At 49.6% G+C, this 26,327-nt stretch overlaps 2 protein-coding genes across 3 annotated transcripts in view; both read right to left on the reverse strand.

Annotated features, from left to right (window-relative positions):
• cep85l (centrosomal protein 85L) overlaps positions 1 to 10,144 on the reverse strand; it is a 32,700-nt gene extending 22,556 nt beyond the window's left edge. For both annotated transcript variants that reach the window (XM_084699301.1, XM_084699300.1), the window contains exons 1-2: positions 9,813 to 10,144; positions 6,868 to 7,026 (exon numbers count right to left, since the gene is read on the reverse strand). In XM_084699301.1, coding sequence (XP_084555427.1) covers positions 6,868 to 7,026; positions 9,813 to 9,861 — 208 coding nt within the window. In that variant the 5' untranslated portion in view covers positions 9,862 to 10,144. The remainder of the gene's footprint in view (positions 1 to 6,867; positions 7,027 to 9,812) is intronic.
• A 5,793-nt stretch (positions 10,145 to 15,937) lies between these two features.
• On the reverse strand, positions 15,938 to 26,163 carry mcm9 (minichromosome maintenance 9 homologous recombination repair factor). Its single transcript, XM_084700829.1, has 14 exons — positions 26,024 to 26,163; positions 25,461 to 25,784; positions 22,508 to 22,614; positions 22,030 to 22,236; positions 21,614 to 21,695; positions 21,056 to 21,256; positions 20,618 to 20,743; positions 20,348 to 20,467; positions 19,988 to 20,162; positions 19,535 to 19,737; positions 19,090 to 19,299; positions 18,337 to 18,419; positions 17,977 to 18,122; positions 15,938 to 17,842 (listed from the first exon to the last, which is right to left on the reverse strand). Exons 2-14 carry the CDS (start codon positions 25,771 to 25,773, stop codon positions 16,114 to 16,116), a joined length of 3,702 nt encoding a protein of 1,233 aa, XP_084556955.1. The 5' UTR covers positions 25,774 to 25,784; positions 26,024 to 26,163; the 3' UTR covers positions 15,938 to 16,113.
• Between the last annotated feature and the right edge of the window lie 164 nt (positions 26,164 to 26,327).

Below are 26,327 nucleotides of genomic sequence, written 5' to 3' on the forward strand. Positions count from 1 at the left end.
GAGAGAGAGAGAGAGAGAGAGAGACAGAGAGACAGAGAGACAGAGAGACAGAGAGACAGAGAGAGAGAGAGAGAGAGAGAGAGAGAGAGAGAGAGAGAGAGAGAGAGAGAGAGAGAGAGAGAGAGACAGAGAGACATAGAGAGAGAGAGAGAGAGAGAGAGAGAGAGAGAGAGAGAGAGAGAAGCTCTGTCCCATGAGCAAGAGCTGTATTGTCGCTTCGCCCCGCAGGTCTGAACGTACAAGCTCACCCACTAAAGAGAGAAGTTAGAGAAAGACCAATATCGTTTTGCTCTCTCCATAAAGTAGAGAAATGGTGAACAGAGGATCATGGAGGAAGACAGCGAGGGAGTAGAAAGGGAAGAGAGAGAGAGAAGGAGCCAAGAGGGATGGATGGGGAAAAGTGATAGAGGAGAGGAGGAGGAATGGGGGAGCAGGGAGGGAGAGAGGTTGAAAGATGAGGGATGGTTACTGTAGATAGAAGACTGGAAATAGGAAAGCTGGCAGAGAGAGAGACAGAAGAGAGGAGCAGGACAGGGAGTAAGATCTTACACACACTGCATCCAAGCCTGGAGGAGTAATAAACCACTGCAGTGTGTGTGTGTGTGTGTGTGTGTGTGTGTGTGTGTGTGTGTGTGTGTGTGTGTGTGTGTGTGTGTGTTACTCATCCTGCCTATGGTCGATTAGTGAAAGGTAGGAGGGGCCCAGGAATGACTTGTTGCCCTCCAGAAAGACCCAGGGCACATAAGTGGATCTCCAGCCTCTAGTGCCTGTTACTGTACACACACACACACACATTCTTTCTCTCAAGTCAATCCCACACTAGCTAGCTGTATGTCAGTGAGGACCTGAGGCACAATTGACAACATCAAGCCTGGTGAAGCCTGGAACCACACAGGTCATGATGAAAGAATGTTCAGGAAAGCCATTATAGTTATTTTAAGCAGGAAGACTCACTGGGTTTGGCAAGGAGAAAGAGAGGAGAGAGAGAAGAGAGGGAGACGGAAAGAGAGGGGAAGGATTAGCAGAGTGACCTCTTTATCTTTCTATCCTCTAAATACAACAGTTGAACACATTTAGAACGGAGGAACCCTTCCTCCAAACTGGCCTTCTAGAACACTTCCTCCAAACTGGCCTTCTAGAACACTTCCTCCTGACTGGCCTAGCCTCTTAGTCCTCTGGTCCAGCACATATAGGCTGCAATGGGACCTTGGTTCTGCTATGCTCATTGTGCAACTTCAGAAGGGCATCTGAGGTATCATATATCCACCTCGACCAGGCCTCCTCGCCAGAACAACCTTGGAACATGACTAAGTATCTGCGGAATTCACCTTACTCCTCAACAAAAAAAAAGGAATGTTTTATTACAGGAGGAGGAACTAAAATGTCTACCTTGGGTAGGTAGACAGAGCGTACAGAGATAGCCCCTGTGAACCAAAAACAACCTAGCACACACACAAACACGGATCATACATATGCTGAACTCCGGATGCCAGATTAGGCTGAGATTATAGATTACGGATCCTCAGAGTAGCTCTACAATGAGGTGTTAATGTAGTTGGGGGTTAAGTTCCTTGACAGAGTGCAGGATGGTCTAAGAGGATTCCGGATCATTATAAACTGTTTTGAGGAACACCAAGGAACAGGCATGTGAAGGGTAACAGCCTAAAATGTCCTCCATCTTCTGATAGATTCATGCACAGCACATTTTGTGTCTGGAACAGCATCCTCCCACACACACACACACACACCGCGCACACACACACACACACACACACACACTACCAGCGCAGTTAGAGCCAGGGAAGGCTGTCTGCTTGGGTGGAGGACAGCTCATAATACATACTATCACTGCTGGCTGTCTCTGTAAGCTGCATCTACAACTCCACCAGGCCTCTCTCACCTCCGCTCCGCTCTTTAGGGTTGCACACTTTGTGTGTGTGTGTGTGTGTGTGTGTGTGTTTGCAGGTATCCAAGTCACATGGTAGAAACTTCAAAAACACACCACCAGGGAAGCAATCGTTGTGGTGAGTTGGGATTTGGAAGGATGAGGATGATTCAGCTCTGACTCATACTGAGGAAAGGATGGTGATATCACACACACAAACACAGACATCGGAGACACACACAAACATATGTAGGAGGATTTAGGTGGCTGAGCGGTTAGGGAATCGGGCAAGTAATCAGAAGGTTGCCGATTTGAGTCCCGGCCGTGCGATGACGTTGTGTCCTTGGGCAAGGCACTTCACCCTACTTGCCTGGGGGGAATGTCCCTGTACTTACTGTAAGACGTCTGCTAAATAAAAAAGTAAAAAAGCGCACACACGCGCACACACACACACACACACACACACACGCACACACACAGACAGGCCTTGGCATCCAAGGAGAAACTTCCTTTGATTGGTGGGTCTCTAACCAGTTTCTTAGAGAGCCAGTGGGAGGGAAGTGCAGTGGGCTAGCGGAACAAAGGAAACACTCTCTAAAAGCTAAGCACTGCTCTAACAAGCTAGCATGTGTACGAGTGCATCATTAGGGATGCTGCATGGCTAGCTGTCGTTAGCATTGATCAGTGTTACCCTGCAGGCCTCAGCTTGCAGCAGGATTAGCAGAATAGCACCCAGGCTAATGGCGCTGCTGCTTCTGCATGAGGGGGTAGGATTACCGACAGACATATGTCCCTGTGTTTACTCTCATATCAACCCTAATCTAGGCCGCATGCGACCGAATAACTACAAGTCATTATGCCCCCGCTCACTGGACTCTGAGTGAATGCTACAAGGCTAGCATCCCCTGACCTTGCTCACTGCAGCGAAGATGTATGTTAGAGTGTGGGCCTTGCCGGGACCCGAGTTACCAACCCTCCATCACCCCACGGTAACCCTGACAGCCCTCACACCGACACCCCCCTCCCCCCGACAGGCTGTGATTAGTGTGGAGGAGAGCAGCTGGCAGAGAACGAGGGGGGAGGGGGCACCCCAAACTGCACGTACACACACATTACACCCCCTAACCTAACCACCTTCAATCATTTTAACAGTATTAGCCCCTCCCCCCCAAATCCCCTCTGTCCTACACTAATGAGATGAGGCCATGCTCAGGGGCTGTGGACCCCCAAGGGAGCAGGCCGGGGGTGGGGGCTAGACCAGGGGACAGGGTCTCCATATCCACCTGGGCCTGGATCAGCTGGAGGTCGGGCCACTTAGAGACAACATGGCAGCTGGGCTCCTCACCTCCCTCCCTCACACACACACACGCGCGCGCGCGCACACACACACACAGTTCTTCCAAATAGGATTTATTAGATACACCATCTACAGGGTGGAGTTGGTTAGCCATTAGATATCTGAAGAACAAAAGACCAGAGGGAAAGAGGTGGAGGGGGGGGGGGGGGAGGAGGTGAAGAAGGAGGGAGGAGGAGGAGAAATCCCTCAGGAGCAGTGTCCTATCCTGGGCCAGCATGGTACCCTCGCAAGTCACACCGCAGCAGTACTGCAGAAGAGTCCTCTGCTCCGAACAGGAGCCGTCAAGTTCATATGAGCAGTCAAATACAGACACACACACACACACTTTGCTGACATCCCAGCTATGCCACTCGTCCCGAGTGGTGAGTGTGAAGGAGGGATGATGGAGTGTGTGAGTCTGTGTGTGTGTGTGTGTGTGTGTGTGTGTGTGTATTCAGTATTATTAGTCGGTCCCAGACTGAATGTGAGCCTCCTTCCTCCTCAGTTGTTATTCCTGCTCCATAACACACACCATCTCAGGTTGCCCCTCCTCAACGCCCGTCTTCGCCACGGCAACCCGACACCCCGGTAATGGCCTGGGTGGTTGCGTGAGCGCTCAACGGATCTGGACAGAAGTCTGAACAGGGTAGGGGCTAGGACCCAGTAGAGGCTGGAGGGTACAGACAGAGCCTGCAGTTAAACTAGAGGGAAGGACAGTATTTATGACCAAATGATGGACAACGGAGGACTGACAAGAGTCTTTAGTATGTCCAATCATCTCCTGTCCTACCACCCTCTCCACCAGCCTCGCCTGCTAAATACCAGGCTGCCCTGACAGGCCTGTTGGACTACATTACCCAAAACCCCCCTGGTGAGACCAGGGGTAATTATACGGGAATCTAGCTGCTGCCGTGGCGATGTGTATAATTAGAGAGCTGGGTCAGGGGGCGTCCTGATTGGAGGAATCTCCTTATTCTGGGTCACATGCCTCCCAGGAGTCCAGGTAGAACCTCCGTGGTGGGGATCCACATTGGAACTGTGTCATCCAGAGAGAAAGAGAGAGAGGGGGGGGAGAGAGGAGGGGAGGGAGGGACTAAGGAAGGACTGCAGCAAGGTAAAGAAGCGAGGGAGAGACGTGGGGGAGGATAATAAGAGAGGGAAGGGGATGGGTGGAGGAGGAGGGGATGAGGGGGATGTAAGCCAATCACACTCTTCCCTTCACTGTTTTGAGTTGATTGACTTTCTCCTCAAGGTTACACCTGACCACAGAGGAGACAGGGATACCAGGCTCCCCTCAGAGACACTCATCTGACACCTTCACACACACACACACATTTTTTTCTGAGAGTTGGTTAGGAAAACAAACACACGCATTCACACACACACACTCACACACCAACGCAGCCAAACATCAAACAATCATGACATGGGTGGAATTCATTCATTCATCAAGCAGACACCCAGAGGCTCTCTAAATGAAGCCAAACTCAAAGCCAGACTCTGCAGTCCGTCAGGCTGGGGTCAGTGTCTGATTCTAATGTGACACGTCACAAATACAGGGTTCCCAACACGACGCTAACGGGTCAGAAGCCAATCACGTGGCTCCTGACAGTCATGTGCCAGACAGCCTAACGTAGCGCGGTGCTGACTGACTTGACTGTGGTGGTGGATGACCTATATTTACATCGACACTATGTCTGACTGGCTGACTTCTTTCAGCCTCTGGTGCTCTGGCTCAGCTGGCAGGATGTCCCACGCCAGTGTGTGTGTGTGTGTGAGTGTATGTGTGTGTGTGTGTGTGTGTGTGCGCTGTCTCCATCAGACTCGTATGTGGGACAGTCAGAAACAGTGAGAGATCCCTGTGTGTCCTGGAAGTAGTCTTGTCCCCGGGGCGGGCTTCGGTCTATAACCTGGAACCACCATTGGAGCGTAATGAGGCCGCTGTCTAATTAAGAGGCTGACTAGGGGAGGACGTAAGCGTGAACACGCAGGAAATAAGGCCAGGCGTGTTATGCAAGCGGTGTCAAACGAGTGCTTCGAGATGAGAAGGAGGATAGAAGAACGAAATAGGTCTGCTCTGCATCCGCTGAGAAACGAGGGGAAAAGAAGAGGAGGCGATGAGGACAGAAGAGGAGGAAAGGAGAGGAGGGAATAGGAGAGGAGGAGAGGTGAGGAAAGATGTCGATTGTAATCTGTTAATAGGGCCTGAGCAGGTAAACTATCAGAGGGGGGGCTGATTGAATTAGAGTGTAACCAGACTGTCTTGCTGCGTAGTGTGTCTGTATGTCTCTATAGATGCATTTATACGAGTGCTTTTGTGTGCATGTGTTTGTGTATGTGCAGCTGTGTGTGTCTGTGTGTAATTATGTCAAATACGGAGGATTACGGCCGGGGGGGAGATGAGCCAATTGTAATCTGTGGGCTGAGGATAGCTCTCCTCTGGTTCCAAGTGACTCACTGTGCACCGCACCCTGTACGCACACTTGAACAAGCCAGCACAGGGAAGAGTCAAACAGCAGCAATGCTGCACACATGCATTAATACTGGAGTAATTCCATCCTGGAACATACACAGGTTGAGATTAGGAGAGAAGGAGATTAAAGTGGGGGAGAGAGAGAGCGAGAGACAGAGAGCGAAATATGGGGTTAGAGAGAGAGAAAGAGAGAGATGGAAAAATTGAGATTTAGAGAGGAAGAGAGAGATGGAAAGATCGAAAGAGAAAGGGAGGGTGGGAGATATATAGATGGGGAGAGAAAACATGTCAGAGAAAGAGGGAGGGAGGGAGGGATGGAGAGAGAGAGAGAGAGAGAGAGGTAGAGAGAGAGAGAGAGAGAGAGAGGTAGAGAGAGAGAGAGAGAGAGAGAGAGAGAGAGAGAGAGAGAGAGAGTCAGAGAAAGAGATACTGAAAGACAGATGTGGTGGTGGTAGAGGGACTGGCCTGGTGTGACAGTGCTGGGTGATGATATGTAGGCCAGGACAAAGAGGCACAGCTGGCAGTTTTCCACAGGTGCACAAAGACTCACACAAAAAACGAGCATTCAGGTCCATCACCGTAAACCTCAATAAGGAACTGTGCAAAGGTTATGCGGAACTAAAAAGGTTCCCACATGTATGATAGGTAAAGGTAAGATGTGAGGTGGTGAGGACTCTACTGTCATTGTGTGTGTGTGCGTGCGTGCGTGTGTGTGGACTTGAGAAATATGCTGTGTAAAGTATTTCCTTCTTGGAGGAAAATGAGAGAGAGAGAGAGAGAGAGAGAGAGAGAGAGAGAGAGAGAGAGAGAGAGAGAGAGAGAGAGAGAGAGAGAAAGAGAGAAAGAGAGAAAGAGAGAAAGAGAGAGAGAGAGAGAGAGAGAGAGAGAGAGAGAGAGAGAGAGAGAGAGAGAGAGAGAGAGAGAGAGAGAGAGAGAGAGAGAGAGAGAGAGAGAGAGAGAGAGAGAGAGAGAGAGAGAGAGAGAGAGAGAGAGAGAGAGAGAGAGAGAGAGAGAGAGAGAGAGAGAGAGAGAGAGAGAGAGAGAGAGAGGTGAGAGAAACAGAGAGAAAGAGAAGCTTCCAGACCACAAAAATCTGCTCATTCCTAGTCCTTTGTTCCTCCATCTGGGTTTGGGTTCAAGAGCATGTGGCGGGAGTTTTGTCCCAAATCTTACCTTCCACGCTGTCCGAACAAGAGGTCCCGATGCCTGTGTCTCCGCTGTCGGATGCCGTGCTGTGGCGTCGCCCGCGGTTACTGTTGCCAGGGGCGGAAGACGTGGGTTGCCATGTAGAGTCACACCCCGGAACCCACCCAGGAGAGCTGCTGCTGCAACCTAAAGGAAGATAGCACAAGGGTTAGGACGACAACATGCAACGCAACACTCACTAAAAGCTCCATCCATTAAGACTGCTATGGTTGATAGTTGATTCCAGAATGTGTTTGAACCGGTTGAGCGGAACGATTGTCTAATCTAGAATGCACTGAGCACCGTCATTCCGAAGCAGCATCGTTCAAACCATAGCTACTGGGGTTTGATATTGACATTAAACCTCCATTTGGAGTTGTAAATAACCAGGTTCAAACTGGCTCCTGTCAGGCATGTGGGTATTGTTAATGTAACACCACTGTGTGTGTGGGCTAGCTCAGAAACTGTGTTTGGTCATTATCAGTCAGCAAACAGCAACAGCTAAACACACTAGACCTGCTGCTTAACTTAGCTCTACCAGCATATGGTGGTGAAGGAAAAGGCCATTCCGGCCCCTGTAGAAACACACAAATTCGACACACAGCAATAGACCAATGTGGTCAAAGACAGCATGAATCGATCCCAGCTCAACTGTAATCAAGCCGAGGCTGTTTTACGCTCTGTGCGATGGAGTTGCTGCAAGTAGGTAAAGATAGAGAAGAAGAGTGTTGACAGGTCACCAAGAGAGGCAAGGTATGACGATCAGGAAGTGTTTGGTTGCGGACTTCCTGTGGACTGGCTGTGAGAGCCGTGAGGCCAATTTGATCCTCTCAGCCTCTACCTTCCACCAGCCAGCCTCTCAGCCTCTGCCTAAATAACAACCAGCCTCTCAGCCTCTACCTAAATAACAACCAGCCTCTCAGCCTCTACCTAAATAACATTTGATTAAAGGAGCAGCCTCTGTTGCCTTCTCTGCACTCTGACACATTACATAATAGGACAGACTAGTGCGTGAGAACAGGACAAGTACAGTAGGTTAATCCACAGGTAAGCATGGTATATATGTGTGTGTGTGAAAGTGGTCAGAAGAGGGCTACGGCTCAGGTCAGGTCAGGTGTGTGATATAAAGAGGTGAGTCACTCTCACCTTTAAAAGTTAAACACCTTAAAGTGTCCATCCCTTCCCTGGTTGGGACTGAGCATGCCCAGTCCGGCTAGCTCCTTGTCTGCTCTAATATTAGACGGATCGCGTTAGACGGCAGACACTAAGACTGACCTGGTGAGGTGGAGGAGAAAGGTAGAGTGAGAGAAAGGATGGGGATTAGGATGGGGCAGAATTTAGGAGAGAGAGAGAGAGACAGAGAGAGACAGAGAGAGACAGAGAGAGACAGAGAGACAGAGAGACAGAGAGAGAGAGAGATGGGGGCAAAGAGAGAGAGACAGATAAATAGATTCAGGGGCCTCTAGTACTTCTCACCAAGTCTGTCTCTCTGTCTGCCTGCGTTGTTTTCAGAATGCCTGTCTACCTGCGTCGTTTCAGAATGCCTGTCTGCCTGCCTCACTGGCACTTCACAAACACCTGTGATTTCTGTCGTGGCTCTGACAGCTAAAGCCCAGGGTTCCCAATCTGGAACCTTCCGCCAAAAGATGGGTGGTGACTTGAGGGTGACGGGCTCTGTCAGTATTTTGGGATCAAAAGAGTGTGTGGGGACGGCTACTGAAAGGGCGGCGCAGATTGAGGTGAACAGAACTGTGAGCAGCTCCACTGGACTTCTGTAATCCAGCTGGTGTAATCTCAGCCAAGACATTAGCCTACATGATCTAACTGTAACGGACAGTGGCATCTACACATACATGCAAGAAGTCACACACAGATAAGACACGGGCTGTTACAGGGAAGACCATGGAAGAGGGTGACGTTGTTTTCACAATCTCAGAGGTTTGGAAATGAAACAAGCGTTTACTTCCTTATTCCTTACACAAACAATTACTTTGGGAATATTAATACTAACAGGCTATTGTCTCTTTGGAAATGTGAAACTTGACTGTTTAATTGCATTTTAAGTTGAATATAGAGGTCTGAATATCTCTACTGAATATATCTGGAAGTTTTGGGGGAAAATTTAGCTATATGGCCTTATGTAACATCAGATCAATAATTCAACCATTCACCATGTCAACCATGTCACCGGTACCTCTCAATGACTGACTCTGCAGTATCCCACTGCTGCTTTGCCTTAGCAATTCTGAAAACATTTCTGCTTCAAAATATGTCAATACCGGCCTTGAATCTAGACGATAATACAACCTAGTTAGAAAAGGCGTTTGGGCCTGTTCCTGTAACGGTTTTACCTACAGTTAGTTTCGGCGGGCCCTGGCAAATTCCCAGTATGAGTGGACATAGGCTACGGAACTGTCACTGCCCACGAGACAAAGGGACTGGTGGGGGGTTCCATCACCTTGTCACAATGCAATTTTACACACGCAGAAGCATCGCTGTCAAGCCATGATGGTTGTTGTGCAGTTACAGTGGGCGTGATAAACCTAAATTCTATCCCGCCGTGCCGTATGTATCTCATACCTCTTCCGATTTAAATCCCAGAAATGACGCAAATAGCTCTCCCTCTCTGTTCCCCTCTGTTTCAGCAGTTTTCAGTTTGGGCTATCATACAATCGACTGGAAGGAATGTTGACAAAATATGAATATAAATGAGCGTGTCAAGATATCTTCATCTAACCGAACAAATCAAGTCAACAATCCGGACATTAAGCTTTCTGTATCCGTTAGCTTAGCACAATTGGCTGATGAAGACGTCCCGTTATCCAGTGAGGGTTAGGGTCGATGGTAAGACTCGCAACACTGTTGCCATTATCTAGGCTATAATAAATATCAGCTGTAGCCATTTTACAGAATATGACATTCTAAAGCCTTACCTGTTTTAAAAGTGTCATATCCATCTTCAAAATCGTTTCTCCCCCACATAATGATATATATATGCGCAAGAAAGCGCAGCGAAACTCCGAGGGTAGATCCGACCAGAGAAAAGCAGAACGTGATCTCACAAAGATGGAGAGAGATCCTTAAGAGCTGGCCATGGTTGCATGGCGGTAAAGCGACATACAGTTTTACCTTTAGCGAAAATGTAACGGCTTCCTATTTCAAGATCTGTCTTACATCTACTCTCGTAAATCTTCCTATGAAGGTTCCTGAATACTCGCTGCGGTGGAGTCGCCTCGCTGGCAACAGCAACGTAAGGATGTGAGCTCACTAGGGCTCCTCTTGCAAAAGCTTGCTTTTAGTCTCCTCCCCCTTGGCGGTTTGCCGAGAACATCCACTGCAGCCAGGCAAGGGTAAGTGGGCTTCTACTGCCTCCTTGTTACCCCGGTTAAAGCCTACGTCGTCTCACATAAAGAGATGTAGCCAGCTCTCCTGACTACCTGAACAACAATTTTGGAAGTTTTCCAAAATTCAATCATTTGTTCAGCCACAGACTTGTCATATTCTGTCCAAAAAAAGGAAATAAATTGAAAATAGTAACTGTACAAGGAACCTAAAAATACCTCTACCAAGACACTTGAACTAGCCACAGCCAAAACCCTCAACATCCCTGCCAGGTATATACTGGATGTGTGTGTGTGTATGTTTGCGTGTGTGTGTGCGCACACATTTGTGCGTGTGTGTCTACACACAGGCCAGCTGCTGATTCAGCTTCTCTCAGCTTCACCTCACCTGCAGACACACCCCTGAGCAGGAATGTGACAGTTGTGTTGTCTGAGGTCAAGTAAGACCCTCCCCCATGTTGAAAGGTAAACAGTTAGGCCTAATTGCCATTACATCTAGGCCTATACCTGCTCTTAAAGCTCATCTACCCTGTCAGTCAGCCATTAAATGTATATTGCCATTAAATGTGGGGACCAGTTTATAAGCTGTTGGGTTACATTCCTAAACGAAACCGTACAGGCTCACTGCATGGTAACATTCCTACAGCAGAGCCGTTTTGCAGAACAGGAGCTGAGTTCTACACATTGACTGGACAAACTGTGCTAACATTTTCGCTTTTCATGTGAAACTGGCTTTAGGGGAATACTGCACAGGTGTTGGCTGGGTATCTATTCACTTCTCCTTTCTCTATTCACTTTTCACAGGATTGTTTCTCTCTAATGCTAAACATAACAATAAAAAAACATTAAGAAGTGATGGCTTTACTCCTCTTTTGGTACAGGTTTATTTTTTATTTTTACACAATAGCTGATGGCCAAGAAGGAGCAGCCACTATGTGGAAATGCTCAAGATTTCAGTCGAGTTTCAAAATACATCCTGTTGCAGTCACTTCAGCACTTCTGTTTTTCGAGCAAATTCTACAGACTGACATCAAATACAATTGCACACCAGACGCACTTTCTTTCTGTTGCTAGACTCTACTCTGTTCCACAGTACATAATGTCCATTGAGACAGAGTTGAGAAGAGTGAGGTAGGAGAAAGAGGTAGTCTTGCCGGGAGAGAAAGATAAACTGACTGCAGAAAAAAAGACAGATTCTGGAGCAGAGAAAAAAAAAAAATGAGAAAGAAACAGCGAGACAAAGGCTGAAAGAATCACTCCCAGAATCAAATAAAAAAACTCTGAATCTCTTTGTCCTAGTTAAATCACCCAGAGCCCCCGCAATTAAACGGACACCCTGCTCTCCTCTCTGTCGCCGCTCACTGAACTGATCATCTCCACTGCGCTGCCAACCCTAGACGAGAACGACCGCTCTGGCGGCCTGGCAACACGACCAGAGAGCGGGGCACGTTGGAGGCCTGCTACAGGGAATGGGTCTGTACTCTGGTACACTGTTCAGTGTTTTCACTGAATGTTTAGGTACGAGGAGTTACCCCCGACATGAGGGAACACAAACACGGCACTCGGATTCTTTCTGGCGTGACAGCAGAGCAAGAGATTGTTACGCAACCTGCCCATCATCTGCATGATTCAGATTCCCCCCCTTCGTGTTCTTAAGGCAGCTACCCTGCCAGGCTTCCCTAAAGGGACAGCAGGAATGGGTAGGCTGCTTGTTAAGCTGTTGTTAGATCCTTACTCTGCAATAGAAACACCTTTGTGTGTCTCTTTAAGCACCTGTGTGGTGCAGGATATATTTTCCTATTTATTTTATACGAGCCATTGTAACCTCACTGCCATTGTAGACTCGTTGCTGTAGACTACCATATACAGTGTAACCCCTGTAACAAATCCAACAGGGTTAAAAGCTATTCTTCTTTGTAAATAGTCTTGTCCATCTACTGTCCTCACAAGTGTAAACTAATGACAGTACTTAGCAGCTGCCCATTTTCAGTGTGACTTGCAATGACCGTGTGCTAATAGATCATCTGCAAACATAAACTTCTGTAGCCCTTTCTCCATTGAGATATTGGCCACAGTTACTTATCTGGGACCTGCTCGCTTTTTTTTACAATCTAACCTTTAAACTCCAGCTGGATATGGAGAGCTGACCCAGGACCAGCTCAGACAGGCAGGCGGAGAACAGACACGCCACTGTAGAACCCTGGTACTGACTGATACCACAGGCTGTCGTCACGACAACACTGGCACATTTTTTTCCCAACCCACTCATCCTCAGAACACAGTGGACTACACACTATACTGCTGAACAAAGAGGGCCACATAGCTGCCACCCTACACACACACACACACACACACACCTTTCACAGACACGGTAAGATCTGAAAGCCCAGATCATGGATGTTTCTAGAGAGCATGCTGCAACCTGGTAGCAGCCTCTGTTGGGAGCTAATGAACCCAGTTGCTACTCAACACAAACAAAACATTTCCTCTCAAAGGACTTGGTGTGTGTGTGTTCCAAAGATGACAACCAAGGCCTGCCCCTGTGTTAGTGCTGTCCTCCCTCCACCCCTGTCAGCCTGCCTGCCCAGAGGAAGGTTACATGACTGATGCTGCGATCCAAGTACAAATCAGGCGGGACTTAAAGCAAACGTGGCCCCTCTTTCACTCTCGCACACACACAAGCAACGCAGTTAGAATCACTGTTGTTCTGTGTTATCGGCCCAGAGCAGACTTTCCCCTCCCCCTAACTTCCTGTCTCTATGCCAGGAAACTGATGCTTGGGCCTGGACAAACACACACACACACATTAGTGTAATAATAACATAAACAGTACCAGGCCACTGTGCTAATATATAACAACACTCTAAACCAGGACTGCTACAAGTATCTACACAACACTGACTATTCACTTCTTTCCAGATCCATCTCTTCTTTAATTTATCGCACCAGTGGATGGGAACTGCCTGGTTCTGGCACCGGTGTCCTAATAAGCAGGTTACGTTACGATGCTTGGCCTGCAGACGTCCAGTTGGGCACTATGTCTGAAATAGCAGAAACGCACGTTGCAAGACCTTCACGTGGCCTAACCACAAAGCACAACAATGGTCCTCATCTCTCCACACCGCATGTCGCTGTAGGCCTGATTTTCCTCAGAAAGACCAGTACAGAACACTCAGTGAACTTTGAGAACAGGTAAGGATGAGACAGACAGGTAGATACCTTGGTAGATAGACGCTCCACGTACCTTCACGGTTCTTCATGAGGCTCCTGATCTCTCTGCAGCAGCCAGCGATCGAGAGGAAGTGGGCAGGCGTCGTACGTTACCGTGAAACTACCCAACGTGGGAACTGCACACTCCGGTGACACGAGGTTTGAATTTTCGCTGACTAACGAGCACCATTTCATCTGGGACCCACCCCCTCGCCAGTTGGTTCCTGGTGGAGAAGCAAGACACCAGTTTGCTTTTGGACCCTCAAACTACAAACACAGCAAGGCCATTCTCTGTTTTGAACAGACGGCACCAATTGAGGAAACACAAGCAAAGCACTGACTGTAGCAGCTAACTCGTGTTTCCTCATGTTTATATGGTACCTCCTCCTTAGCAGTTTGTACGGTACCACTTCCTTAGTAGCTGATACGGCAGCTTTGAAGCCGAGGGAAGTTTAGCTTGTTAACACCCCGTTGACAGAGAGTGCTGTCTGGAAGGCTGATGTGAGCGCTCGGATCAGTCACAAGAGTCCAGGTCCCAAATGTCTTTATTAGGTGAGTGAGGAACCAGACCACCCTAGTGTCCCTCTTAAGACCTTTAAGGACCTTCTCTAACCCCCCCACCCCTTCATCACCACACACACACTTAACTTCAACCACCTCATCAGCCAGAAGGATCTGATTGACACCGAAGGTCAAAGAGAAATGTGTTTTAGTGCCTGAATGGATTTCTCTACCTCATCCGTTTCTCCGTGACTCAAAGAGAGTTTTTCATAACTCCATCTTGGGGAACAGCCGTCAGGCAGTTTGAAAAAGAGAATTGCTGATGTCAGTCAGTGGAGAGTGTGCCCTACAGAGTCAGCAGTGTGTGCTCACAGGAAGACAGTTCCTGCGGTCGACCAACCTCTACAGGCCTGAACATGCTGGCGCAAGACTGGTAAAACTGGCAAATACCACAATACTACAGAAAACAAGAACAGGCACGAGGAAATTAAATATTTGTGGTAAACGTACTATTTCCTTTTTACAAAGTATAGTATTCGGACAACGGTCTTCATTTCAATGCTATTGAAAGTACATTCTAGTACATTTTAATTGACCAAACTATCTACACGTTTCTTAGATTACTGCATTTTGTGCTACTGGACCAACTTATACATATTAGGCTACAAATGCTAACATTAGTGTGGTGTATATGAACATTCAACTTGGCACAATTACACCACAGCTTGGAGTACAGATGTTAGAAAGTTTGATTGATGACTAGGGATTAATCATATTTAATCCTCATCCATCCACAACACTCAATCTCTGCCTCCATTCCTAACACTGCCTCCAGCTCTCGAACCTGTAGATCTGGTATCTCAGGTTAAACAGTGCCCCAGCTGTGTTAGGAGGATCTAACGTGACTTCTTATATAAGTATGTGTGCATTTGTAAGAGGGAAGAGCCAAACTAACCAGCTAGGAGTCACAAATGCAACAGCAGAACCCTCATCAAACGTGCTGCTACTGTGCCACTGCAGTCCCCTGGTTATGACAGAGTTTGGAATTTTCAGCCGAACGAACGCCTTCTCCGAACCACTCCAAAGCCAACATCGCTGAAAATCTAACTCACCATGTGTGTTGACCAGAAACCAAACCAGTCCCTGACAGACTTGGCGTCGAGAACCGGTTGCACGGTTGCATCCGCATGAGTCTGATGAACAGCAGGCGACTCGTTCTTCTGAAGAGGGAGCAGGTGGGCAGGTGCATTTGACAGTTGGAGACTCAGACAACCCAAACAAACTGTTGTCATCACGAGAGACATTCGGCCGTTCGATATTTTTCGGAAAATCTTTGGAAAGTCTTATATTTTCTGAATGATATTTATTTGGACTTTAAGGTCCTTACGAGAGACAGTCTATTGATGGAACCCCACCAGCAGCCCATAAAAGTACAATAAACACAAAAATGACATACCACCCTCGATACGAATTCGCACTATTACTGATACAATTGTTAATGGCTCTGCAAACAAGGTGTATACACAGTAGATATACCATTTCGCTTCCATCTCTGGGGTACTCCCATTTCTGCCCCAGTAGAAGTACACCAACGTGCTCTAGAGGGCAAATGTGAAATACGACCCTGCTGCAGCACTGTGGTTGGAGAGGAGAGGGGAAGCAAGGAAGGGAAGGAAGACAGACTCTGGGGGCCTGAGGTGATGTCATGCTCCAGCGATGGGCAGACGGCCTGATGGGTAATCAATAAGGGGTTCATTATTGATGAGGATCCTGCTTTATCTGCAGGAAGTTAGGGGCCATTAACTCCTCATCTTACCTACCTCATAACCCCTTTCTCGTCCCCTTTTCACCGCCTCCCTCCCTCCGTCTTTATAGCCCCCTGCCTCCCTCAATCCTCCTCCCCACATCCCCCTCCTTCCCCAGTTGGCGTCATTTGAGTTTCATTGTCTGCAGCAAGTAAACCAACATTATAGTGGCATTCATAGTCATAGACTACGAGAAAACAATTGAAGACATACTTTTGTAATCCATATCTTTTGTAATTCATTTCAATCATAATCTGTCAGGGTACGTCAAAGGTGAAAACACAAGGAAAAACAAACAAACAAACAAACACCGGGACAGTATGGTATATTGTCTCAGACAAATACACCATCTACACCATGGCTCCCATTCCTGTCTCTCAGTCCCAGTCCACGTCCAGACCATCTTCCCCATCGTCGTTGTCGTCAAAGTTAGCGGAGTTGAACAGAGTCAGCCTTGAGAAGGGGTTTTTAGACCCCAGACCTGACCCTGACCCCGACCCCAGCTCAAAACATCTCCTCTTCCTGGGGTTCTCTGCTCCGTGGGAATCTCCTCCAGTCCCATCCTGCTCATTAGCGCCCCCTAGCCGTGAAGATGTCCTCCCTTCTGTGGAGGCTTTACTCTGTGGAGATGTCCTTGGATGTGCACTCGTGGAGGCAGGGGTACAACATTCGGGGTTACCTTGTTTGGGCTCTATAGACATTGTTGTGTGTCCCCGTGAAGCTCCATCAATGGTTGTAGTTGAGGTATTGGGCTTCTCATTGGTTTTCAGAATTGTTCCGTTTGTGGGAATTGTAGTTTTTGGTTCGTTATTGGCTGTGAAGGTGAAGTGGGAGAGTTTGGCTAGGGTAGAGGCCACGACCCTGGGCCTGGGGGGGTGTAGTGAGGGTGGTTGGGGTGCAGTGTTGGGTTCTGGTCTGGGTTGGGGCAAGGGCCCAGGATTGGAGGCAGGACTGTGGGGAGGTAGTACGGGTGGCTGGGGTGCAGAAGGGAGGTCTGGTCTGCTCTCACCTGGAGCCAGACCACCCAGTCTTTGGAGCAGCTTCTCACGTTTCCGTTTGGGCTCGTCCCCCCTTTCTCCCCTCTCGGCCCCGCCCCCGCCAGATGACTTCACCACCTCCTCCCTCAGGTCACAAGAGGAGCTCTTTCTCCTCTCGTCCTTCTGAAGCTTCAGCCGGCTCTTCTCTGGTCTGCTGCCCCCTGCTGGCGAGACACTGGATAACATGCTCTCGTGTCCGCTCTCCGCTCCATCCGGCCTCCTTCTCTCTGGCCCAGTGTGGCTTTCTGTGAGGGGGTCTGGGTCAGAGCTGGAGGGTGCCGCCTGAAGTCTCATCTTCTCCCTGGGTTTGAATGTGAACCCTGAGAACTTGGCTTGTAAGTCTTCCCCTGGCGCGCTCCCTGATACATCTGCCCCCGCCCAATCAGAGGGCGTCGTGCGACGGGGAACGTCGTTCGACGCACCGCAATCGAATCGAATCTCCCCGACCGCGGTCGCGCTGGCGGCGGAGGGCCGTGGAGGGTCTGTGCTGGACGCCTTGGCTAAATCCTCCGTCAGGAACTTTCGGGAACCTCCATCCCCGCATCCCCCTTCCTCCTCCGCCCCCCCAAGCGGGGGGTTGGTCATCTCCTGGAGGCGTTTCTCCCTCAGCTTCCTGGAGACCTTCTGGACCACACACCTGGCTGGTTCTGGGCCTTCCGACGCTACCGCTCTGCCGCCGTCACACCCAGCCTCCTCTTCATGTAAAGAAGGAATCTTACCGGAGTTCTTACGCAACGCACTGCCACTCTTGTTGCTAGGCAACGGCGCAACGGGGGGTTCCAGAAATGAGTGGGCCGGATTTGAGGCACCGTCGTTGGGATGTCGTGCTTTATCCGTCGCAGCGGGGGAGCTGGCGGTGTCGACGTTATTTTGGGTGGATGTCGTGACTGGAGAGGTGACGGGTGATTGGTTGGCGAGCGTCTGGAACCACTCCAGTCCACTCTCCGTGATGTCAGACGTGATGATGCTGGCGGTGGGGTCGGGGGTCGTGCGCCTTTGTGTCTGGGGGGTCTGAGGTTGGACGTCTCTGACCTGCTGGGGTGGAGAACCGGGCCTCTGGTTCTGCAGCCTGAAGACGACACAACGCACAGGTCAGTGAACACAGTCAGTAAACAAGCAAGTTAGTCACACCGCCCATGCAACAGTCACATATATCCTTCTTACAGCAGTCCCTTTAAAAGTTCTCTGTTTGAGGAACCTAACCTGTCCAGTCTGTCCATTTCCTTCTTGAGGAGGTGTGGGAGTTGGAGGCCTTCTAGAACGATCTGACACTGGTTCCTGTACTGCTGGCAGGGGTCGGAGGGGAAGGAGGTGTGCAGCGCGTTCACATCTCCCAGGAGAGCGCCCCCCTGAGTCAGGAGGACAACAAGGAGAGGATGAGGAGGTCACATTCAATCACGGGGGGGACAAACTGAAACTCAAGGCTGAGAAGGTGAAAAGGGTAGTCTTCTGTCACACATGGCTTGTGAAAGTTCCGCGTCTACGATCATTTGTCTGGACAATATCAAATCCTAGAATATAAATCATATTTGATGTTCCTTGAATTGGGCACGTGTTAAATACCTGCATGGAACACTCCATTACTGAGACGACAGCTACTGCATCCTCAATGGTCACCGTTTCTCGGAACATCAGCCTGGCGTGAGCTGCAACAGGCAGAGGAAACATACTGCATCTGTCATGAACCCGTCAGGTATACAGATGTAGATTTCACATGTTTACATATTTATGTTTCACATGTCTACAGGTATACAGATGTAGATTTCACCTGTCTACAGATCTAGGTTTCACATGTCTACAGGTATACAGATGTAGATTTCACATGTCTACAGATCTATGTTTCACATGTCTACAGGTATACAGATGTAGATTTCACATGTCTACAGATCTATGTTTCACATGTCTACAGGTATACAGATGTAGATTTCACATGTCTACAGATCTAGGTTTCACATGTCTACAGATCTAGGTTTCACATGTCTACAGATCTAGGTTTCACATGTCTACAGATCTAGGTTTCACTTTTGGACCATCCCAACCCCGTCGGCCCACTGGGGATTCCCCCGTTGGGACAGATCTAGGTTTCACATGTCTACAAATCTAGGTTTCACATGTCTACAGGTATACAGATCTAGGTTTCACACGTCTACAGATCTAGGTTTCACATGTCTTCAGAGATACAGATCTAGGTTTCACAAGTCTACAGATCTAGGTTTCACATGTCTACAGGTATACAGATCTAGGTTTCACACGTCTACAGATCTAGGTTTCACACGTCTACAGATCTAGGTTTCACACGTCTACAGGTATACAGACCCTCGGCCAGCCTGCTGAGGCTCTCCAGCATGCGGATGGTGGTGCGCGCGGCACTGCGGTCGGCGTTCTGCCTCTGTAGCTGGTAGTAGCAGGTCAGGACGGAGCTGGCGTCAGCGCCCACCTGCGGCTGCAGCCTCTTCACCAGACAGAAGTAGGCCTTCATCTTCTCCATCGACCACAGAGAGGAGGAGGAGGAGAAAGAAGGGCCGTCTGGGGAGGGGGGTGTAGAACGTTGGTGAGTTGGGCTAGCCCACCTTCATTGCACCGTCCCCCGGAGAAGGTGTATATGATAGCACACAGGTTGAGATTAGTGGAAGAATAAAGAAAGAAAAAGTGACAGAAAGAAATTCTTCTCCTCCACACAGGAGGCAGGGCCAGAGAGGAGAGGAAGGTTGGGGGTCTGAGGTGGACGTAGGAGAGAGGAGGAGCCAGGTGGAGAGCAGACCTTTGTTCTCCAGTATGAAGGAGGAGATGATGCGGTCCCAGTGGGGGTTCTTGGTGTCCAGCAGCACCAGCACCAGGTCGAAGCGGCTGAGCAGAGGGCTGGCCAGCGCTACGTTGACCGACACGGGGACGTTCGGGTCGTACTGACCCTTGGGGTTGGTGGCTGCCAGGATGGTGGTCCTCGTGTTCAACTTACACACTATCCTGGAGAACACAGACGCACGCACGCACACCGTGAACGGAGAGGACTCGGGGGTGAAGGCGTGCGTGTGGTAAGTGTGTGGTTTTCAGTGTGTGTGGATGTTTGCGTGTCTATGATGTGCATGTTCAAAGCCCGAGCCAAACGTTCTCCTTTGTGGGATTAAACAAATTCATCTCAGTTGAAGGATGTTCACGTGGTTGTGTGTGTGTGTGGATGTTCATGCGGTAGTGCGTGTGTGTGTGTGTGTCTCACCCTGCCTTGGCCACACTAATGGTCTGCTGCTCCATGGCCTCGTGGATGCTGGTGCGGTCGTGCTCCTTGATGCTGTTGAACTCGTCGATGCAGCACAGGCCCCCGTCTGACAAGACCAGGGCCCCCGCCTCCAGGTGCCACTCCCCAGAGTCCTTCACCGCTGCCACCGTCAAGCCTGGCACACACACACACACACACACACACAATGTATCAAATACAAATGGGAATGGCAAATCCTGCTTATATCTACACAACCACAATTTCATCCTTTTTGATTCTGAGCAGCATAGAGAAGATCCGTGTCGCCTGTCTGATGTGAGCGTAGCTGCAGTGTGTGGCAGGAGCCACAAGGGGGCAGACCTGCGTTGGTGGAGCCGATGCCAGCAGTGAGGACAGAGCGAGGGGTGATCTTGGCAGCGTACTTCAGGAACTGAGACTTCCCTGTTCCAGGGTCCCCCACAAGCAACATATGGGACTCTCCTATACAGGACACACACACCACCACCAGAGTCAGGGTCAACGTCAGGGCACAAATGGGCTTTTTATCTGGTTAAATAAAGGTTACACACACACACAACCTCTGGTGGGGGTCAGGCTCAGGGTCAAATACAGCAGGTCTTCTGGGTTTACCTCTCACTTTGGTTCCAGAAGGGTCCACCCTCTGGACGCCGCCTGCCAGCACCATGGCAACAGCCAGTTTAACCACATACATGCCAAAGACCTGGGGGCACAGACTCATCAGGATGTGGTTCCTGCCTGGAGAGAGAGAGAGAGAAAGAGAAAGAGAAAAGGAAAGAGAAAGAGAGAGATGGAGTTAGAGAGAGAGAGATGGAGTTATGGAGAGCGAAATGGAGTTAGAGAGAGCGAGAGCGAGAAGGAAAAGAGACCAAGGAAAAGAAACCAGGATTTGACTAAATATGCATGTGAATACCTTCGGGGGAGGCCGAGAGACAGACAGAAAGACACAAACACTCGGAACAGAGGAAGAGAGAGCGTTTGTGTAGCCTCTATATCCTCCTAACCCCATGCTCCAGCTGTGTGTGTGTGTATGTACGTGTACGTGTGTACCAGCCAGGGGGTCGTATCTGTGGCTCTGCCAGAAGGCCTCTATGTCCCTGTGCAGGTCTTCTAGCAGCAGGGCCCCGATGCTCTGCTGGTTGTTCACCTCCAGGTGGTTGGCCTGCAGCACCAGCTCCACCTCACAGCGGCTGTCCTGGCCCAGCGGCTTCCAGCGCTGACGCACCACGCCGTACACCGTCAAATCGTCACCTGAGGGGACGGGGAGTGCAGTCGTCAACAGCTGCAGTGGTTGCGCTAGGAGCGGTGCGTCGAGACTGCGCACCGTCCTGGGCTGAACAGCTGTGACGCGGGGCGCTAGGGCAGTGGGTCCCAGCCCTGGTCCTCAGGGACCCCACCTGTCCTGGATGTTTTAGATGTTTCCCTGCTCCAACACGACGGATTCAAATGAATGGTCGTAAGCAGGCTTCTGCAAAGTTGGATAACGACCCATTTGTTTGAATCAGGTGTGTTGGAGGAGGGAAACATCTAAAACATGAAGGGCAGGGGGTCCCGAGGACCAGGATTGAGAACCACTGCTCTAGAGGACTAGAGGAGACGGGCTCTCACCAGACTTGCAGGTGTCCACCAGGTCGTTCTCCAGGATGACCATCATGGAGCGAGGGATGCTGCCCACAGACAGCCTCTGGGCCTGGGGGAAACAGTTTCAACCACTGCTAGTCACTTCGGCCTTTCACACCCTGCCTAGGAGCCTCCTTTGCCCCTAGATAAGAACGCGTTCAGCCCTGGGCTAAGTACTGCACTGTGTCATATGAAATGGTTTTGATTTGTAGTCACGCGAGAGAAGCTGCTCTCAGACTACTGGTTAGTCTTCCAACCGTTGGACAAGACGGTCGACAAGATTTATTGCCCAGCACTGTCCTGTCCTGTCCTCCTCCTCATTCTTCCCTTATTACATCCTTCCTACACATCCATTAGTCAACTGCCCTGCATGAACCCGCCCCCGCTGCCCTCCCATTAGTCACCTGCTCCTGGATCTTGATCTCCTGGAAGTCCCTGCAGGCGGAGGGGGCGGAGCCTCCCGACAGACAGGTGAACTTGTAGGAGTCACAGCCGTGCTGATTGGGGCAGGCGCTCGGGGGGGAAAAGGCGTAGTACTGCTCAAAGTCTCCCTGCACCGAGAAGACATGGCGACACTTGGCGCACATGTAGTCCCTCTCGTACTCCAGCACCTGTTGGAACACACACACACACACACACAGTGTGGGTTCGGGTCACAGCTTGGTCGTTGAAATCTGAAGGGCTCCGTGACTTTAAAATAGTGACACAATCAAATCGGATTACATTTATACCCTATGGAAACGTGTTATCCCCCACAAAATCTAGTACCTAGTAACACTAAGACAACGACCTTTGGTTCCTCTCGTTCTCCTGCTAATGAGCGACGAGAGGGCAGGGAGCCGCAGTACGCCAGCGACGGGAGCTGTGCGATGGTCGGTTTACCTTGGCGGCGCTGGTGCGGATGACGGTTCCCGTGACGGACAGGAAGTGACCTACGTCTCTGGACCTGGGGATGTTCTCCCTGGTGATCTCCGGACACACGGGGAGACCTGGAGACAGGGAGCACGCACACAGGCTGGATACAGCAGGCTGACCGTACGACATGGGAGAGAGAGAGGGACAGAGAGAGAGAGAAATAGAGAGGCATTGAGAGGAAGGGATTGAGAGGAAGGGATTGAGAGAGAGAGGGATAGAGAGAGAAGAGGCATTGAGAGAGGCATTGAGAGAGTGAGGGATAGAGAGAGAAGAGGCATTGAGAGAGGCATTGAGAGAGGGATTGAGAGAGAGAGGGATAATTCCTATATGTTTAATGCATGCACCTCCCTGCCAAAGTAAATTCCTTGTTTGTGCAAACATTCATGGCAAATAAAATCCCTTCTGATTCTTATTCTGGAGACAGGGAGAGCAACCATGTTCAGACGCAGTCATTTTCCCTGTGCAGCTGTCGTATCAGGACCCAGCTAACAGGTCAGTAGTCAGTGAGCCCAAACTGAGGACAGGCAACAGGCCAGGCTTCAACGCAGCAAACTGAACGTAAATACAAATGGAGCGTTAGACTGGAGACTCGAAGTAGACGGAAGTAAAATCTCACGACGGCCCAAACGAGTCGCTTGTGTTCCAGTTCCAGGGCACACCAGCAGAGGGCAGCGTCTACTCACCACTGCCCTGGACACAGCAAGAGGCTCTCCAGCTGGACTCCAGGCCTGTCTTGTATGATACGAATACACGGAAGATTAAAGAACAACACCATTAGGGATAAGCCGGCATCCACAGCTGGCACTGTTACATAAGGAGCAGCAGGGATTAATAATATTGTCGGCGCTGTGGGAGCAGGCAACCACTCAGAGGACAAACCGACTTTCTTGTCACTTTCTTTTCTTTTACACTGCACTTAAATATTACACGCAGCTATATTGTATTCATGTGCTTAGTTGGGGGCAATCTGCGTCTGTTACGGTCTGCCAACGAATTTGAAGAAAACAAATGTGGGTAATGGAATGTGAAAGAGCTGGCTAGTCCAATTATTGAGGGTAAGCTTGTTTAGTTCGGTAGTGGGACAGTGAAGACCACAGCCTCTCTTGGTTTGGGTATCGGTTTATAAGCAGGCCACCTGCCACAGCAAAGGCCAGGGACACACACAGCAGATGTGAGCGAGGTGTTCACCGGGCTCTGCCAGACAAGACAGCAGATGCCGCAACTAGTAATGGAGGGTGACACTCATCTCCTTTCATCCTCCACACACGGCAGAGACCAAAGGACATACACACCCCTTCTCTCCCACACTCTCCCTATCTCCCTCTCTCCCCCACACACACACTTCGTTGGGCTCCTCATCACAGACTAATGAAACACAGTCACATCAAAGCTCTCTCGCTCTCCCTCTCTCTCGCTCTCCCTCTCTCTCGGCCTCTCTCTCTCTCGGCCTCTCTCTCTCTCTGCCTCTCTCTCTCTCTGCCTCTCTCTCTCTCTGCCTCTCTCTCTCTCTGCCTCTCTCTCTCTGCCTCTCTCTCTCTCTCTGCCTCCCTCTCTCTCTGCCTCCCTCTCTCTCTCTGCCTCCCTCTCTCTCTCTGCCTCCCTCTCTCTCTCTGCCTCCCTCTCTCTCTCTGCCTCCCTCTCTCTCTCTGCCTCCCTCTCTCTCTCTGCCTCCCTCTCTCTCTCTGCCTCCCTCTCTCTCTCTGCCTCCCTCGCTCTCTGCCTCCCTCGCTCTCTGCCTCCCTCGCTCTCTGCCTCCCTCGCTCTCTGCCTCCCTCGCTCTCTGCCTCTCGGAAGGAGACTGAAATATGAAACCTTGTCCATATTCTCCCTCTAAGATATAAGGTCATATTGAGATGGGTTTTACATACTAAGTCCAGAGAGGGGTAGCTAGACAAAGCATCGGAGAACACTTTGTTCTGAGAGCGAGCCACATGTTATTAAGACAACCAGACAGCACTAGCAATGTCTGTTCACGCCACACACCCACACACAGACACAGAAGGACAATCAAGGAGTCTGCTTATTAACAAGACTGTGTCTGTGTTCCCCCTCTGATTCACATACAGGATTCTCTATGTTCACACCATGTGACCGATTGGGAAGCACACCAATAGCATATAAGAAAAAAAAAAAAAAAACTTCCAGTCTATATTCTGGCTATTTATAACATCCCTCTCCCTTCTGGGATAGTCAGTCAGCAAAGATGCTGCATTATCCCTCTGAGCCTAAAGACAGTCAGCACAATGTCACAATGCTAATGGTGAATGCTGATCCTGCCAGCTAGCAGTCCTGTCTGTCAGCATGCCTCCTCCGCTCTACCTGACCTTCTCCGTCTGACACCAAATCCCTCCAAAATAAAAGTCTCAGGCACTTTTGGGAATATGTTTGTTTACTAGACTATTCAACAAAGGGGAAATGGCGGATATCGTAGTGCAGCTGAAAAGGAGGAGAGATGGGAGACGATGAGGAGAGGGCAGGAGACAGTAGTAGGCCTGGAACCAGCGTAGGAGTTTTAGCAAACCACAAACCTAGCTCTGGGACATCTTTTATATTTATAGCTGGGCAATATTTCAATGAATAATTGCGTGAGGACTCCAGCACACTCTTGGGTCCTGAGGAGACACACCTGCGGGAGACCAGGTGTGTCTGTTTGAGTCTAATGATGGCCCTGTAGGGGCTGTCAGTGATAAGGACAAGGCTTAATGATCCAAAGCTCTAGTGATGAATACTACTGTGATAGAAAGTATTATCACCTGAGAGTAGGCTAAGCTTAATGGGTTTTGAAGGCACTTGATTGAAACAGGCACTCCATAGGGGAACCAGACAAAGGTTCGCTTGAAGCAGGACCAGGGTAATAAACACACGAACACAACGAAGTATCTGCGGCTGTTTCATCTTTCAACTGTTCCTACCATCTCACCTGTGATACGGGCGTGTAGGTTGTGTTTGACTTTATGACCTCCGCATTGGGACGAGCTCTCAGACGTCAGGGCGTCAGCCGCTCGATGCAGCGCGTTGTCAAATATGGTGAGAACTTCAATAGGGCTGGCGTTGAAGTAATCTCCCACCTCCATGTTGGCCTCGAACAAAGTCATGGCGTTCACCACCACAGGGTAGTGAGCATCCACGTCCGGTTGTTGCAGGATTTCAAGCACTTCGCTGCGGTGGTGCTCAGTGACGTAGGCTTCGAAAACCTGCCCTACTAGAGTCTCCTGCTCGGAATTGAGCAACATTGCCTATTTGTCTGCAGGATGGAAACGATTATATTTTACTGACTTCATCGCTATATTGCCAACGTGTACTACTCTACAAGTTAAAGTATGCTGTCTTATGCTTCAATCTAGTGTCTCTGTTCATGTAAACTACATTGTGATGCTTGAAGCGTGTTAACTCTTGTCTGAAAGACAACTATACAGCTGACAGTTAGCACTACTGTACAGGTTGGTCACGCTTTCATACTACCTCACATGACACGATACTTACAGAAGCACTAGCTAGAAAGCTAGGTTGAATCTTGTTGGAATGTGGATTTCGTAAAAATGTATAAAATAACTTATTAGATAGTTATAGCTACACGTCCCGACGTCCCCTGATTGTGCTGTCGACCTCCATATTTGTTTTGGAACTTCCCGCTAGTGTGACTGACTTTAGTTTAGGTTTCCCGGGTCACCCTGTGCAAAAGTTCCGGGGCGGCTACAATCTGAAACACGCTTGTGGTATGTACAACAAATGGCCAGAACCAGTAAAAGAGACGTACATACATCCGGAGTAAATGTCACAATAATTT

Source organism: Hypomesus nipponensis, chromosome 6 (genome assembly GCF_054491055.1).
Source record: "Hypomesus nipponensis isolate SF chromosome 6, ASM5449105v1, whole genome shotgun sequence".
Classification (NCBI taxonomy): domain Eukaryota; kingdom Metazoa; phylum Chordata; class Actinopteri; order Osmeriformes; family Osmeridae; genus Hypomesus; species Hypomesus nipponensis.